General features: G+C 26.7%; 2 protein-coding genes and 1 long non-coding RNA gene across 3 annotated transcripts; 1 reads left to right on the top strand and 2 right to left on the bottom strand.

Moving 5' to 3' along the window:
- The first annotated feature begins 7,293 nt into the window (after positions 1-7,293).
- Positions 7,294-14,825, top strand: LOC130666591 (sodium-dependent nutrient amino acid transporter 1-like). The gene is made up of 10 exons (XM_057467741.1): positions 7,294-7,529; positions 9,103-9,189; positions 9,291-9,347; positions 9,421-9,917; positions 9,978-10,352; positions 11,780-11,969; positions 12,050-12,226; positions 12,305-12,581; positions 12,664-12,758; positions 14,110-14,825. The coding sequence occupies exons 1-10, from the start codon at positions 7,515-7,517 to the stop codon at positions 14,281-14,283; spliced, it is 1,944 nt and encodes a 647-aa protein (XP_057323724.1). The 5' UTR covers positions 7,294-7,514; the 3' UTR covers positions 14,284-14,825.
- On the bottom strand, positions 12,575-17,430 carry LOC130666593 (uncharacterized). Its single transcript, XR_008989710.1, has 3 exons — positions 17,159-17,430; positions 12,979-13,070; positions 12,575-12,848 (listed from the first exon to the last, which is right to left on the bottom strand). It is a non-coding gene; the product is annotated as an uncharacterized LOC130666593 (long non-coding RNA).
- LOC130666592 (oxidoreductase-like domain-containing protein 1) lies at positions 16,420-17,160 on the bottom strand. Its single transcript, XM_057467742.1, has one exon. The coding sequence runs from the start codon at positions 16,957-16,959 to the stop codon at positions 16,537-16,539; it is 423 nt and encodes a 140-aa protein (XP_057323725.1). The 5' UTR covers positions 16,960-17,160; the 3' UTR covers positions 16,420-16,536.
- Positions 17,431-18,816: the final 1,386 nt, after the last annotated feature.

Raw genomic sequence — 18,816 nt, 5'->3', positions numbered from 1 at the left:
TAAAACGAATGAATTTTATTAAATTTCCATGACAATTATCCTCAATAAAAAAAACTCGATTTTCGAAAATCGGACCGAAACCAATAACTTCCTTTTTTTTGAAAATTTGCAATTTTCTTAGTGGGAAGTTAAAAAATATTTTTTAACAGTAAAAAGTAAAAGACCCAGTACCTGATCAGGGAACTAGTATATCTAACAAATTTGAATAAATATAGATATAGGGGAGGGTGGGGCAGAGCGGCCCCCCTAAGCCAATTATTATTTTTTGTGGCTTTCAACCATAAGATCACTTTACTTTTGTCCTATTTCGAAAAAATTTATGGACATTTTGCCAAAATTCTGAAAATTTTTTTTTTTTTTTTGTGGGGCAGAGCGGCCCCCCTTCAAAAAGTAATAAAAAAAATTTTTTTTTTTTGTTTTTTTTTTTTTAAATTGTTTTCATCATTAAGAATGTATTTCTTTCTCTTGACAACTATTTTTGGTTTTATATTACTCGAAAAAAATTTTTTAAAGCGTAAAAAATCGTTCACTCTCGATTACCTTAATTACTAATTGTTATTTAATAAAAAAAAAAATCAATTCTATAATTTTACTTTATTTCAAAAATTTATCAACTAAAAAAAAAAATTTAATTTTTATAAATTTTTAGTGACCAAATTTGCCTCTTACATAAAGAAACGGCCGAAAAATATGAAAAAATAATTTTTTCGGAAGTTTCGGCTGGTCCATTTTGCCCCAGGTGTTATGCGTAGGGCTAGAAATGTGGAATTATAATAATTTTTTTTTAATTTGACGATAAAAATATGAAAAAATCACTTTTTCAAAATTTTGGGCTTGTCCATTTTGCCCCAAATGTCATGCGTAGGGGTAAAAATGCGCAAACATATCGGATTTATAGTAATTAGTCGAAAAAAAAAAATTTTTTTTTTGGTCAAAATTTCAGGGGGGCCGCTCTGCCCCACCCTCCCCTACAAATACACGGAGTGATCAGGTACTAGTTCCCTGATCAGGTACTGGGTCTCTTAGCGTGTATTAGAACTCAAATCGAAAATTTATCTCTCCAAAACAGGGTTCGCAATCAATATACAAGTTGTATTAAATACTATAACTTTTTATAACAATAAAGATCATATAATCATAATGAATAGCTATAATAATTTTTATTATATCGATGTAACTCCTCATCCTCCATAAGTACTCGTTAGATACAGAAAAGTATTTCAAGGTCTGGTTCATGCATCATGTATTAGTTACTGATTGTGTGTAAGCGCTCATAATCTAGACTTTGCTTTTGTTTCTTTTGATGCTTTCAACATCATTCACGTTGACATGGTAATTGGGTAATAATCGTTGATGGTGACTGAACTAGAACACGGCGTATAAATTATGAAATTGAGTGAGGTCGACAACATGAAGAACACAGTCCACAGGTCTACTGCCGTAATTAGTAATTTCTGACTAAATTGTTAACGACAAAAAAAAAAATAAATAAATAAAAAATAAACAAAAATAAAAAAAATAAAAATTGATAAAAGTAAAAAATGAAGCTTTTGATATTTTTTTTCTTGTTTTTGATTCGGTTGTGAAATTTATTTGTTCAAATTTTCAAGTCAATATTTTAACAAAATGTATATTATTTAAACAAGAATTTGGTTAAAAAAAGTTTTGATAATTTCCATATCAGTTAATAAATATTAATATTGATATGTTATGTACACATATATTTTATGACAAACGTAGTTTTCTTCTTTATTAAATGATAGTAAAATTCTTTTTAGTGTAATTATTGTCACTGTCAGATAACGTAAGTTGTAAATTCTTTATTTACATAAAAAAGCGCGAATAATTCAAAAAATATTGATTATAAAAAAAAATCAACTGATTAAGGGGCAAAATGCGATTCCAAATTTTTTTTAAACTATTCGCATAAGCTACCTGGCTACAGTCAAAGTCACGCATAATTTTTCACAAAAAAATCAAAAATATGAAATCGGCCCTACAAATTTTTAATCAAATAATTTAACTCAAATTTGTCTTAAATAAGTTAATTAAAGTTTGGTTTATTAAAAACACGAATAGTCTCATACATTTATTGAATAAATATACAAGCTTTTTAAAATTAAATATTAAAAATTATTTATAAATGTTCAATTTTTTTGAGCAGAGCTCATTGCGCTTGACGACCAAGTCAAGTTAAATTACGTAAAAAAAATTAAATTAAATACATTATTCAGGGCGATCAATTTTGTCCCACATTAAAACTTTTTTTTTGTGGCTGGAATATATTGATAACGAGTATCTATTTAAGGACTAAAAAAATAGAACTAGTGAAAAAGATCACACTGTTGAAATTATTTTTTTTTTTTTACCTGGTCCATTTGCCCTATACGACATTTAACAAGTACAATTACTCTATAATTATATGCAAATTGCGTTATTTTTAAATGAAGTAAAAAAGTTAAGAGTAGTATTGTAATGTTAGATTAAGTGAAAGTTCTTTTATAATCTTACTAAATCTAGTATTCACTGGATAAAATTAAATAACATTCACTATAGAACACGTGAAAATAGTTGCCGCTGTATTTTATTTCCAATGCGTCATCATTCATTAAACGGAAAAAAATTGTTTTGTTACTTTTTTGTAAAAAACATTATAAGTCATCTACATTAAATTAAAATAACAAATTTGTTGATTTTCCTCAATAAATACAGTGGAAAAATTTTTCACACATGACTAATGTAAGTATATTTTAATAAATATACACTTTAATTAACGAACTAATATATAAATCTATTCAACAGCATTATATAGAGATACTTCATTCTTTTCCGTAGTAATTAGGTGTCCTCTGAGTTCCCCTAAAATTTAAATTTAATGAAAACAATGACAATGATTACAATAGACATGGACAACGGATGTATCTATATTTATGTTCTTCTACAGGATGTATAAAATAATAAATAATATTGAGATAATAAGAATAATAAATTTGACAATGTCTAAATATGATAAAATCATTGAAATTAACTGGTCTGTTGGGATAATAGTCACTAAATCAAAGTAAAAATAATTAAAAATATTTTTTAAAATAGACAATAATATGTAATAAAACATTTTTTTTTATTTATATGTATGCATATAAAATAATTACTTCTGTCCTTGATGTAGAAACCGCAAGTATGTTAATTTAAGACGTTGACTGTGAAAGGTCTGTCGATGGTTTATATTTGTTGTATATATGAAGTTTTTATGCAACAACAATTTCCTGAAATTCATCATCTTTACATTCTTGCCTTAGCATTTTATTAACAATCAAATTAAATCGATGGGATTCATTTTTTCTTTCGACGACAACGATTTTTTTTCACGACAGTTGTACTGTATTATATTAAAATATAAAAAATAAATCTATCATATATTTGAAATGGTATATTTAAATTCTATAAGGAATGATATTATTAAAGAATACCAAAATAATTGAACAACTATTCATAATTATATAAAATTTACATATGATGACAATTCAATATATTAATAGATGACAGATATATAAATTTTATCGAAAAATTATCACTAACTACACCATTAAGATGTCAATTAAATTATAAATATATAATATAAATATGAATATACATGATATAAATCTATATATAGATATATATGGGCGTGTGTGTATGTATGAGTGTGTGAAATATTATGTAAAAGTTATAGACGTATTTAATTAAACAATTTTAGCGGTAAATATCTATTTAAATTTTTCTTTTTCATAATTTTTTTATGAAATTCAATTAGTATATAATTATGACTATACTTTTTACATGACTGCGCGTAATTTCATTTTTGTTAAATGAATGAGAGTTTGACCCTATTATTGATTCATATAGAATCTGGGTGTATACTTTATGTTAACCTGGAAATAGAATCAATTAATTGTAATTGTTATCCATTTTAAACAAAGATAAAGGAATTAGTTCGATATCAATGTAATAAATAATAATAATAATTTAAAGATATCCTTCATAAATAAAAATATATGCAAAAACTACATTTTTTTGTGCATAACATCAACATACAAAATTATAATAAAAATAAATATAAAAATGAATAGATAATTGTATATTTGAATTGTAGATTTCTCTACAAAATTTCAAAAATTAAATTTCGATTCGTATAAGGTCAGCCAGCTTTTTTTTTCGTACTTTAATTCTTCATCTGAACGGTATTTATTGGTTTTGTTTTATTTATTTTTCGGTGTGAAAATCAACATAAAATACTTCGATGCATTTAAATGAGAATCATTCGTTACTTTTAGTTCTCGAAATATCACATTTGTTTCCAGCGAATATCAACAATGTTTCTAAAAACTTTTTTTTTAAGCACTTATATTTTTATAATATTGAATTTTATGAACAAAAACAAATCTAAGAATATAAATTTGTGTGATTTTGATTCTACGTTATTAATTTATATCTACATTTTATCATTTAATAAAATGTATAAATTTATATAAACATTAACTGTATATTTCAAACAAAATATTCACTGTCAAATTGTCGTAAAAGGTGTATTATATTAATTTTATTGCACATCAATAGTATTTCTGCGTAACTGAAATAACACTGTCAAGTATACGTGACGCATTTACTAAATAATCAAAGTAAAGAAACGAAAAAAATAATAATAATAAATTTTGATTTATTTATAATTTTTTTCTTCATCTCGGAGAGAATTTTATAGTAAAAGTTATCATCTAGTTATAGTTAAATTTTTAAACTGATTTCGACAGCAGTGAATATCTTTAAATTATTAGATAAACAATCTGAATCGTAGTATCTACCAACTACATGGCAAAATCTACAATTATTGATGATAATAAGAAATTATAACTTTTATTATCTTAACTACTTATAACGATTATCAACATCGTAATTCTTAATTACCTGATGATAATATCCCATATAACAATCTTGTTCAAGGCTTGAGCAAGCCTTGTCTCAAGTTCGATAGACGTTAGTGTCTTTTCCTATGTGTCTTGATGCAGATATTTGTGGCTAGATTTCAGTAGCAAGTCTAGTGCAAGCCTTACACAAGAAATTCGTGCCAGATTATAACTCAATTATGTTAACTATCGGAATAACTCCTATGTTATTACAGAAACTTTTCCTATGTTGACATAAAATTTTTTACTATCTTGAAATAGTAAAAATCCTTACGCCAACTTAGGAAAAGCTTCTATAATGACATAAGAATTATTACTATATAATATAGGACCAGTAATTCCTATAAAATGTACGTATTTTTCCCATTTTTACAAGTGGATTTCTATATATGTTGACAGAGATTTTCACTATGGCAACATAAGATTTTTTCCTATGCGAACATACATGCTGAAAAAATAATGCTAACCATCACCATCTTGCAATAGGGAATGATTACCATCTGTATGTGATAATCATTATTGTGCTTTTATGTTAACTATTACTATCGGAGATGGTAAGCATTCTTATTTAGATGGTAATCATTCTTATCCGTGATGACAATCATTACTATCTTAGAAGGCAAAATTATAAAATTTTTCAGACATAAGAAATATTACTATCGAGATGGTAACTATTACTATCGGCAATAGTAATTATTACTTTATGACAAACAAATAGTTAACATAAAGCATGATAATGATTATCACATACAGATGGTAATCATTCCCTATTACAAGATGGTGATAGTTAGCATTTTTTTTTCAGCGCGTAGGAAAAATATCTATTTTGTTTTCTCCGTGTGGATATTATTCAGTTATGAAGTAAAAAGTATTCAATTTTAAGTAACATTTATATAAAAAAAGAGTAAAAATTGAAACAAACGGTGTTAGTTGTTATTTTTACCCATTCCGTATTTACGCACCCAGACAGCATTAAAGTCGAAATGACTGCTTTACGACGTCTTTTTGAAAGCGTCCTCAAGAAGTCTTATAATGACTTCTTAAAGGTGTCATTTTTAAGAACTCTTAACTGAGAGTACTTGAAGACTCCATAAATAAGACGTCAGTTTTGTATTGACTAAATGTATTCTTTTTTAAACTTCTTTATGAAGTCAAAATTAGGAGCTCCTTATAGACTTCATGGTAAATTCATACTGAAGTCTTATTTGCGAAGTCAGAAAAAATAACTCTTTTCAAAGACGTCTTACTGAGTTCACTAGGTCGCTCATTCGACATCTTGAGTATTTCTTAAAGACTTCTTTAAGATGTTGATGAGGCGTCCAAATCATAAATAGGAATTCATTCAGAACTCATCAAGACGTCGTTTTGCTATCTGGGCATATATGAAACATATACAACCAATTTCCATATATGGCTCATTTTTCACAGAAAAATTAATCACTTCCAAAAAACAAAATTATGTATTCTTGATAAATGATGTAAAATTTTATTGAACTTACCATTAATAAAAATAACAAATAAATAACAATGAAGATCCTTGTATAATTGTTATTTAATTGATCAAAACCATGTAAGTTTCATTATTAACATTTTCTCTGATGACATGAAATTACATAGCCGTCAATGACACCGTTAAGCATATACCATGACTTATGCTATAATATTACATGATGCAAAATGTTTATATGTACACAAAGTATATGCATCCATACATTGTACACGAGTAAGAAAGTGTAATCAAAATAAACATGCTTCCTACAAAAATGAAGGTAAATTAAAAAAATTTATTTATCGCCTCAAGTATATTATTATCTTAAATTACTTGGCACGATAATGAGTTTATTTTAACTGAAATTTAATGGCATCTTAAGTACACTAAAGAATGATTAAATAATTTTAAATGTTGAATCATCTTGAACTATTTACCTAAAAATGAAATAAAAATGGAGAATTTATTTAAGCTTTGTATACTTATATGTTTATAAATCTAATTGATCAATTACTGAACGACAGGATCACTTCATGACCTCGTGCGAGAACTATATATGTATATATAATTATTATGATTGGAAGACATATTACTTTAAATATCAATAATAAAAGTCTATGTAATATTTTTTTAAATTTCATCATGTTTTTTTTTCATACGTGAAAATGATAAGATTTAAAAGTCATTAAAAGAACTAATAACATTTTTCGAGTGTTAATGAAGAAACATTATATTATATACCTGTATATGTGAAATAAAAATAATTTAGATTAAATCTTGTTTGTATGCACGTGGAGATTTAATCTCAATGGAAAAAAGAGAGGGGAAAAAAAATATTAATAATCCCTACTTCTTTTCTTCAGTTGAAATGGAATTGCCGCAAAAGTGGACGACCATTCCGTTTAGATATTCCCCGGTGTCAGTGAGTTGTTGTTCGGCATCTAGTTCACACGACATTTCGAAACGATTTTGTAATCAACTATTGTTTTTATTTACATTCATCGGGACTAGCTAGAGTCGGGGGTCTACGAACTTTTTTTTTTAACTTAATCATACATTTTTAAGTAAATTGTAAATAATTTACAATGAATCCTTCGGAGGTAAGTGTTTTTAATAATCTAATAATGGTACATGAAGAGAAAATTAACGGATCAATTAGTCGTGGGAACCATTCCCATGATGATAGGAAATCTTCCGATAAAAATGGAAACCATTCCAATAATTTTTAGGAATGGTTTTTAAGTATTATTGGAATGGTTCCCTTACACCATAAGAATTTTTCCCATAGTATTCGAGAAATATTCCCAATATCTAAGGGGGAATAATCTTTTTATACTATTAAGGGATTTATTTCTAACTAAAATTTTCTCTTGTGTATGTTTCAAACATTTTTTATACATAAAAGAATCTCAGTTTCGTTTTCAAAACTAAGTTTTGGGAAAATGTAAAAAATTATTTAAATTTTGCCATTCGTTTCTTATGATCATAAAAAAAAAGGATTCATTTTAAATCAAATGTAGAAGCCTCATGACACAGAACTATTTGCATGAACATATAATGATCCTCATAGGGATGCATTAATCTAACAATTGTTAGGTATATGAAAACCTGTTTTCGTATGTACGTGTATTTAACTTACTATCAGCTACAACATTCACCCGCACGTGGGTGAAATGTTTGAACTCAATAATTATTACAGTACTAAAAGTGAAAGATTATCTTATTCTAAATCAAGGATAAATTGTCGAAATTGCAGTTATTTAATATAAATTAATTTAAATTTATAATTTATTTTAAATATAATTTATTACCATTACATAAGAGCGTTTGCACGATGTGATTTACAATAATTTATCTTTATTTTTTTTCTCTTTTGTTTAAAAAAATATTTTTTTTTTAAGCCTGACCTTCTCTTTCTCCGTCAAAAAAAATAAATAAAAATTGTCGAGTATTAAAAACAATTTTTTTTACGATTAAGGATTTATTAAAGCAACGTTAAATATAAATATTCATTTAAAAATAATGAGTATTCAGTCGCATTTAATTATTGTGAGAACAATTATTACTGTTATTATTGTTTGCGAATAAGAATTGTATGTCTTGTAAGGTATTCATAAGCAAACTCATCCGCGATGAAAACATTACTTAAAAAAAAAATCCTTATGTTTATTGAATACATATCTATACACAATATGAATTATAGGGACAATATAAATTTATCTAAATGTATTAAAGAATTAGAAAGCTTATTCACGACTACGACGTTATCGTATGGAATTTTTTTATTTATCCACTATACTATGTCTTATAAATTTTTGTCAATAGAGCGGGAAGTAAAAGGCAATTAATTTTTTTTTTATTTTCTTCTGTTGATCACTTGTTGATACAAATTCGAAAGTTAGGACATATAAATTTTCTGATACTGAGTAATTGTCACTTGTTATCATACATATGTTATTAACGCTATTTAATGTTAGGAAATAGACAAGAGATTTTAAATTTCAACATATTTTATAGGTTGATGATTAGAGTGAATTTAAACGTTTGTAACCTTGTGTCACTTTAATTAATGCACTCGTGTTATTATACGTTTATTCATTACTTTATCATTAAATATAAACCGTATCATTTTTAAAATTCATATATTTTAAGAAATGAATGTTTTCTTCGCAGAATGGAAAACCAAACCCAGCATTTATTAACGATGACGGCAGTAGAATCGATTTAAAAATAAATATAGAAAATGGATTATCACCAAAAGTATGTATTAAAAAAAAAAAACAATTAAAACAAAACAAAAAAAAATCGTACAATTAATATTTATTTTCAATGGTTTACTTATTGTATTTTATTTTTATTAGAACGACTACGAATTAGATCATGTTCACGGAGGGCTAAAAAATACGCCTGAACAAACGGTAATTATATAGAAAAAAAGAAAAAAATTAAATTATATTGTCATAATAATATAAAAATAATAAAAATGTTCAGGTTACCGAAGGAACAGAAAGAGCAACATGGAGTAATGGAACTGAATTTTTGATGTCATGCATAGCAATGTCAATAGGATTGGGAAATATTTGGAGATTTCCATTTACAGCATACGAAAATGGTGGTGGTGCATTTTTAATACCATACATAATAGTATTATTTCTTGTTGGAAAACCATTTTATTATATTGAAATGATAATGGGACAATTTACAAGTAGATCATCTGTTAAAATGTGGTCTGCTGTACCAGGATTTCGTGGTGTCGGATGGGCTCAAATGTTTTCAATGTTATCCGTAGGCACTTATTACTGTTCATTAATGTCAGTAACACTTATATATCTTCTAGCAAGTTTTAGCTCAGAATTGCCATGGGCTAAATGTCAACCTGATTGGGGTGACAATTGTATTGATTCACAAAAAAATGATAATAATAATGTTACTGTGCAATCAATGATTAATATGACAAATATGAAAAGTTCGGCGGAACTTTATTTTACGTAAGTTTATTATTTATTATTTAAATTTATTTAATAATAATAAACTATATTATATTGTAGAAAATCCGTGTTGAATGAAAAAGAAAACATTGATGATGGAATTGGCTGGCCAGATTGGAAATTAACACTTTGTCTGTTTGCCTCGTGGTTGTGTATTTTTGGTGTCTTAGTACGCGGTGTTAAAAGCTCTGGAAAAGCTGCGTATTTTTTAGCATTATTTCCTTATGTTATAATGATTGCACTTCTTGTACGAGCAGTTACACTTGAAGGAGCTCGTGATGGAATTATTTTTTTCATAAAACCAAATTGGGCTAAATTATTTGATCCTAGTGTTTGGTATGCAGCTGTTACACAATGTTTCTTTTCTTTATCCGTATGTTTTGGTGGTGTTGTTATGTATTCTTCTTATAATGAATTCAATCACAATATTTATAGGTAAGGTTACTAACTCCTAATTTTAAAATTATAGTTTTTTTATGATAAATAATGAATGTTATATATACATATTACAAATAATAATAATAATAATATATAGGCCCAGTGATTTAGTTATCAAACTGTTATTTTGTGAGTGCTTCACTAACACTTTTTGAAACTGTATTCTTCCTGTGTTTTTCCATATAGTCAGTTAAATATAAACGAATAATAATAACATTCATCTGTCATTAAATTTTAGAATTTAGAATTTCGTTTATTAATGCCAAGGCACAGGCCAAACGGCAAATTTCATAACATAGTAATTACATTTATTACAAAAGAACATATAGTTGTGAGTACATAGTACGACTATATACAATAAGAATACTTATAGATAAATTTAGTTTTGAATTACATCAATATTCATTCGGTAATAATTGTATAAAAAAGAAGGATTTAAGGTATAAAGTCTTAACTTCACTTTTACTTAGGTCAACTAGTAATTTTACGAATTGCATTGAGTTTATCCTTATCACAGTCACTAGGTAATCAATTTTTGACTTAGTATACAGTATTTGAGATCTTATCATATAATTTTAGTAACAGCAATATCAGTAAAATCAGATAAAAAATATTATTATCCCTGATAGCCACACTCTGAATATAATTGCTTAGCAAGTTCTGCAGTAAAACATTTTCGACTAACTTAACAAGTTTCTGGCAAGTCTCGGCTGGATGATACTTTCGTGCAAGTTGATGCAAATCAACTGCCGTCATCTGAATGTAATTTGACATAAAAACTTGCCGTCAATTTGAAGTGAAACTGTCAATCAACTTAACGTCATTGTCTGACAGTCACACTTGTAGTCAAATTGAATTCAAGTTTACAGACAATTTACTGTCAACTTAAAGGTAACTGCTTGCTCTCCAACACTTTTCTTTAAGTTGGCCTCAGAATACGGCTGTAGTTTACAGTTAACTTACGGTTAAGGTGGCTATCAGGGATGTTTTATTAGACATGATTGTGATTTTAAAAGTATTTTTGTGATTGAAAAAAAAAATTTGTAAACTTGACACTGCCACAGATTTACTGCACAGAAAAAAAAGGTATCTTGAGTCAAGAAAATATTTTTGAAAACGAAAATTTTCGAGAAACAAGTCAAGATTTTCTTGAACCAAGAGAATTTATCTTAATTGAGGAGGTTTCTACTTTATCCGAGAAAATTGAGGTTTTCAAAAAAATTTTCTTGAACAAAGAATATATCCTTTCAGTCGAGAATTTTTTTTTCTTTGTGCGTGTGGAACGTTGTATATGTAAATTATATAATAAATAAAATAATAGTCGGATACTAGATCGATCGGCCTGTATATTATTATTATTTGAAATTTATTAGTGTAAAGATCATCAAAGAAAAAATTTTTTATCACATATACATATATTTTAGAGATGTCATGGTTGTTACAACGCTTGATACATTCACAAGTCTTATTGCTGGTATCACAATATTTGGAATTCTCGGCAATCTCGCACATGAACTTGGTATAGAAGACATAAGTACTGTTGTCAAAGGTGGTACAGGCCTTGCATTCATTTCTTATCCAGATGCGATTGCTAAATTTACAGTTCTACCACAGGTACAGCAGTAATAAATATTTTATATACATAATATCTAACTTAATTTATAAATAAATTAATTTTTTAAAATTTATTTCAGTTATTTTCCTTTTTATTTTTCTTTATGTTATACGTATTGGGAATCGGCAGTGGAATCGCACTTGCCGGTGGTATCATCAGTATTATTAGTGATCAATTTCCACAATTGAAATTTTGGAAAATCGTTTTAGGCGTATGTCTTTTTGGATTAGGTGTCGGAAGTGTATATTGTACACCGGTAATAATAATAATATATTTTAAATCTTTTGATATTAAAATCTTCTTTATGTTTTAAATAATTATTTTTATCCAATAGGGTGGACAATTTATTTTAAACCTTGTGGATTACTATGCAGCATCATTTATAGTATTTACCTTCGCATTTTTCGAAATAGTTGGAATATTTTGGGTCTACGGGCTCGAAAATATTTTAGATGATATTGAATTTATGTTGAAAAAAAGGCCGTCCGTTTATTGGAGGATTTGTTGGGGTGTTGTTACGCCTGTATTACTTGGAATAATATTTATTTATAGTTTAATTGATCGTTCACCACTTCAATATGGTCATACTCTTTATCCAAATTCAGCTTATGGTATATATAGATTATTTTATATCATTTTGATCATCAAGTTGTTATAAATATATTTAAAAATTGTCATTGTTATTTTTGATAGCCGTTGGTTGGACGCTACTGGGATTTGGTGTTTTTCAATTACCATTTTGGATGATATATACAATGATGACTAAAAGAGATTTAGGAATTTCAGAGGTAACTATTAATTTTTAATTTAAATATTCATCCCAAACTAAATTAACATTATTTTACTCAGTTCCATTCGATTATAACATTGAATTTACTCTGAAAAAAATATACCTGAAGATTAGAACATTTTTCACGCAACGAAAATGAAAAAATTTATGTAATTTGACTGCTTAAGGGGTAGTTCTGGTGGTTGGGGCGGCCTAAGAATTTTGGCTGACATACATACCAATCTATATCCGAAATATTTCGGAAATCTAGTCATCCAGTAGATGTTTTTCTTTCCAATTCTTTTTTCTGTTGCGCAAAAAACGTTCCGATCTTTAGATACATGAAAAAATTTATATATAATGAAAATTATTATTAAATAGTCTTATAATTATATATATTATATTCGTGAAGGTCCTTAGTGATTTTCCAATATGACAAAAATAAGACACCAAAATTTAATAATAAAAGGCCATCTAAGCCAAAAATACAATCAACATCATGACCATGCGTGATTCAAAAATAAAAATAAAATATTAAAGCCATTCTCGTACGTTTAAAAGGAAAGATGGACAAAAAAGTGATGTAAAACTTTTTATTTCATTCGCCAACGTTTCGTCACCTTTGTTGACTTTTCAGAGCTCTACCATGAAAACATTATTACAAATTATTAAAATTTACAATCATAAAGCATATCTATATAAAGATAGATATGCAACAACAAATTATAAATACTAAAATATATAACAAAACTGTCCATCTTACCTTTTAAACGTACTAGTATTATTATAATGGGCTCAGAGTTTAATATTAAAGTCATTCTCAGATAATGCCCTCCCACTTTTTAAAAATTTTCAATGACTTTCAATTGCCATAAGCATATCAAAATTTAATTAATTAATTTTTAAAAAAATTCAAACTTTAATTGAAAAAAGGACAATGTAGAAGTAATTTCGCCGAGATATAGAATTTTAAAAAAATTACTTGCATTTGATATCAATGGGGAGTTGAACGAAATTTGTTAAATGAATTTCAGCCTACAAAATTTAAAAATTCGAATTAAAAATGACATGAAGATTTTACTGAAATTTATTTAGCGAATTTTGATTAACTTCCAATTGATATCAACTGTAAGTAATTTTTTTTTAATTCTATATCTCGGCGAAATTACTTCTACGTCGTCTTTTTAAATTTCTTTTTAATTAATTAGTTATATTTTAATACGTTTATGACAGTTTAAAGTCATTGCATATTTTTAAAAAGCGTGGAGGGGGGGGGGGGGTAGTTCTGTCTGAGAATGCCCTTAATATCATCATTTTGTTAATCATACTTTTTTATGATCAAAATTTATAATAATGACTTTCATTTACAGATGATTATGAGTGCATTTAAACCTTCAGAAGATTGGGGTCCAGAAAACCCAACGAGTTATGCAGCATGGAGACAATTCAAAGAAACATTGAGAAAGAAAAAAGAGACACGAACAAGCTCTAACTTCAAGCAAGTTATTTATACGCTATTTAATCAAGAAAATAAATTATCATAATCGATTTTATTGATATGATATTTTTGGTGTCATGACAAATTATTTTTATGACGATAAAAATTAAATCATGACAACCGTTGTAAATAAAACTTCACTATGTTTTGGCGTAGTAATTTTTTCATAGTGCTTTTATAAATTATACTAAAAGCAACAAAAATAGCGTCAATTATTCGTGATTGATGCTAAAAAAATTTATCGCATCATTAACGAAATATTTATCATAATAATATCATTTTTGCACGATATCAATTACTACTTAAGATATTTTGAATTGTACTTAAGACATTAAAATAGTACTTAATAATTTTGTAAATAATTTAAACAAACAATCATTTTAATAACAATGTCTTTTCGCGAAGATAATAGTTTTCAGTATTATTAATTGCAAAATTTATGAAAGCCAGATATATTCTGTGATTTTTATATCAGCAGCAATTTTTTCGTTAACGACATTAATGTAATTATTGTTACTCTTATGCTTGCAATTTATTCTTTGTTTTTAATAATAATTATTAATTTATGTATTTAATACACCAAAGTTACATATTATGTTTATGTATTAAGAAATGTAATTAACTAGATGACTTTTTAATGATAAATTTTATTGATTATTTATAATTAAATTCGAATAAATATATTTTATAAAAAAATTTTAAATGAAGAACTGTCTTAATTTTTTTTTTTCACTTCACTATTAAATTTTGTGAAAAATAGTACAATGCGTGAGAAGACATAAAACGAGACGATTTCAGACGCAATGACTACAATTTTTTAATTTTCCGTTAAGAAAATTGACAATTAAGGGGGACCACTAGTGTGACCTCCTGAAGAAAAGATGATTTTTGGGAATTTATTGAAAAAAAAACTACGGCATGGAATTTTTTAATGTTTTAAGGATATATTTGTGGATATATAATCAATAAAAGATTAAATTTTTGGACCAAAAAATTCAAAGTTCAGCGAGTTACACACAATCTCCCAAGGCTTAAAAAAAAAAGTCCCGTCACTGCTACAGTAATAGCGACCTTCACAGTGCATGAAATAAAAAAGAACCAAAAAGTTTATTGAACTAGAAAGTATTTCTCGTACCATGATCCCCGGGCTAAGAAAAAAATAGAAATTTAACAAAATGGTAGAGTTTTTAAAAAAAATTTCAAATATTGCGCGAAAATTTGATGATTTTTGGCCTGCCAAAATTACATTTTTGATTCGATCGGAAAACTGGAGGTTCATGGTACGTAGAAACATGAATAAAAGATGCTACGATTCGAATCAAATTGATCGGGTGATTTGTCTTCGAGTTATAACTGCAACAATTTTGAAAAATGAATTTTCGAGAACCGATAAGCGGCTGTGTAACCGATTAAGTATGCGAATAATATATAGTGAAACTTATTAGTTCATTACTAATGTATACTTTTAATGTTTTTGGTTTTTAACTTGTCGATATTCATGTTAAAAGCTTGAAGTTTCTGACGATTAGTTTCTACTAAGACTTTTTTATCTTAACAGCCTTTTTAATTTTAACTGCTTCATTTTTTCGCTATTGGAATCAATTCCTAATTTTTTTTCAAGACCATATTACAATCGCATTCGCGCCGCGCCACTTTTTGAACAGTTTCGACAGAAAAAATAATTTATCAGATTTTTTCAGTCAAAAGAAAAGAAAGTAAAAATTTTTCCAGCTTTGTGACGAAATTCCCTGACTTTTCCCTAATTTATCCAGTATATCGACGTTCTAATTAGCAAATTGTCTAACTATTTCAGAAAATCCTTCATTCATGTGATAAAAAAGTAATGTTTAGTTACTCAAAAGTTGTCTAGGTTACTCAAATAATATTTTTTCTGACAATTACTCTCTGAAAATTGCACAGAATTACCTACTAAAAAATATTAAGTTAGACAATTTGCTAATTAGAACATCGATATTTATAATTCCTTGCTATTTCCAGGTTTCTTAGAAATCTGGCCACCATGTATGATACAATCGGGTATATTGGATTTAGGTGATAATTCTTTCAACTTCAATACAGTATTTTAAAAATAAAATAAATTCTCTGGGAAAAATCTCATATACTCCAATAACTAGTTCAAGTATAAACAAAATAAGTTTATTTATTATAATAAATTATTTGATCAAGTAATTATTCATCTCTATACATTTAAAAATTTTATCATTCTAAAAATTATTTATACAATTCTCACAATAAAATTAATAAAATTAAAAATTAATTGTTTCACAATAATTTCTTTCTATTTAATATTACGTAATCTCAATTCCATGGATAAAAAAGCACGCATATTTGAATCCGTAACTTTATCCATGATAATTTTTTGTACATCACCATTGCTGTTTGTCAATTTTTCACTCAATTTTTCAGCATATTGTATCCAAACACAGTTTGTGCATCCAGACATACAACAATTTGCTGGTTCATCAAAATCATCCGCATTGTCAATTGAATTCGATGAACTATTATCAATATTATCAATAGAATCAGGATTCACTTCTTTTTCAGTAACAATTGGTCTTTTTAATTTGTTTTTATCATGATCATTATGATCATTTATAGTATTTGTGGTAGTACTGTACCTTTTCTTAATCATAAACCTTATCAAACAGCATCCATTATTATTTTCCCAAATAATTGGTGCAATCCGTGACACTTTTGACATTTTATTATCACTTATTTATTTATAGATACAAATAATTATCCATCGTATTACTAAATAACTTGTTTGTTATTTTACGCAGCGGATTATATTTATAACTTAATTTTATTGCACAAATTAATATCAATAATAGGATCACAGGCGATCAAAAGAACAACAGTTATTACAAATGATAAATATTTTAATATGAAATAATACTCACTTTGATTGTTCCATTATCAATTGTTACTGTTTTTAATAAATATGATTTTATTCAACAAAACAATAATATTATTTACATATATACATAAACAGCTGATATATTTAAAATACACATGTACTGATTGATGGTATAAAACTACATTATTGAGAGCAGAGCGCAGCACTTGAGTTTTGTTTTAACTTTTTTTAAATTTGGCTGGTAACCATTTGACTGACTAAAAAAAAAATGAATTTGAATTTGATATGAAAATTGTATTTGACTAAGTGGCCGGATATGGGATTACCCGAGGTCTAATAATATATATATACACTTAAAAAAAAAAATATTTTTAAATTTATTCTTTTGACGGTTTTTTTTTACCCTGTCCAAAAGTTTCCATTTCAGCAATTTTAGGACGTTCTTGCGTGAGGTCTTACTATTAGATAAAAATTCAAATTTTATACTTTTGGCAAGAATTAATAACCCTGATTAAAAACTCCGATTGAAACCAATGAATTCCGATTGAAAGTCTATCAAATTTCAATCGGATTCAATCAGAATTCAGCGGTTTTAATCAGAGTTTTTAATTAGGGAATGATTGTTCTTGAAAATTTCCGTGTATGTTATGGATCATTTGAAAAAGTTATTAACGATTAAAAATCAAAGTTTTAACACAGAGTCTTATGGGAAACTAACTTTTTATGTTTCAACTTTATAAAAAAAGTATTATTAGAATAGATAAAGGGACAAATAATATTTGAAAATATTCTTTAATTTATGCTAATGATATAATCGTTGTAAAAAAATAATTTTATCAATAATTTGAATTATTTATTAATAATAATAATTATTATAGTTAGTAAAACTGAAATTATGACGTCAAATCATTGGCCATTTTAAAGATCAGCAAAGGCGCACGATTAGTGAATGTTATCATAAAATAACCTCAGCTGATACTTCTTAAGATGTCAGGAACAGGGCCCCTTCCTTATTTTTAGTTCTATTTTTTAAATTAAATTGTTAAAAAAACAAATTCGAAAATTGTTCATTGTCTGCTAACTTCAGGATGATTCTGTTAGCAATTTTAATAGTTAAAACTCATTCATACTCGTAAAATCTTTATGAGTAACTACGAGAATTCATCCGTTGTAATAATATTTTATCTTCGAATAGTTATATTGTAATTTTATATTATGTACTTATTAATGAATTGAACATAATATTTTTATAATCCCAATAGCCACTTTGACTGCTGATTGTCATCAGTATAACCAAAACTGGATGACAAATTACCAGTAAAAATTGAAGCGCAAAAAATTTGCGCTGAACTTATATTTCATGTTTCTTTAATTTTTGTTCAATTTATTGACTTTTCATCATTTATAATTATCAGACAAAACAAAATATTATGTCAAACGTTATAAAAAATTTTAATTTTAATTCAGTCAGACTTTTTAATTTGTAATTAATATTGTTACATATATTCATTCGATGTAATTTTTAATTTGAAAATATGACATTACATTTTTCTAATTTCCATTTATTTCAATCGACTCGATGGCCACTTTTTTTTGTTAACGAGTGAAATTTGCCGTATATATTTTTCTAAGCTTAACATTAATTAATAATTTGTACTTATATTCAAATTTAATGATTATCTATGCGAACTAGATATAATT

The sequence above is a fragment of the Microplitis mediator genome, chromosome 4, assembly GCF_029852145.1.
Source record: "Microplitis mediator isolate UGA2020A chromosome 4, iyMicMedi2.1, whole genome shotgun sequence".
NCBI lineage: Eukaryota > Metazoa > Arthropoda > Insecta > Hymenoptera > Braconidae > Microplitis > Microplitis mediator.
Note: the sequence above shows the minus strand (reverse complement) of the source record. Positions and strands in the feature narration are given on the sequence as shown.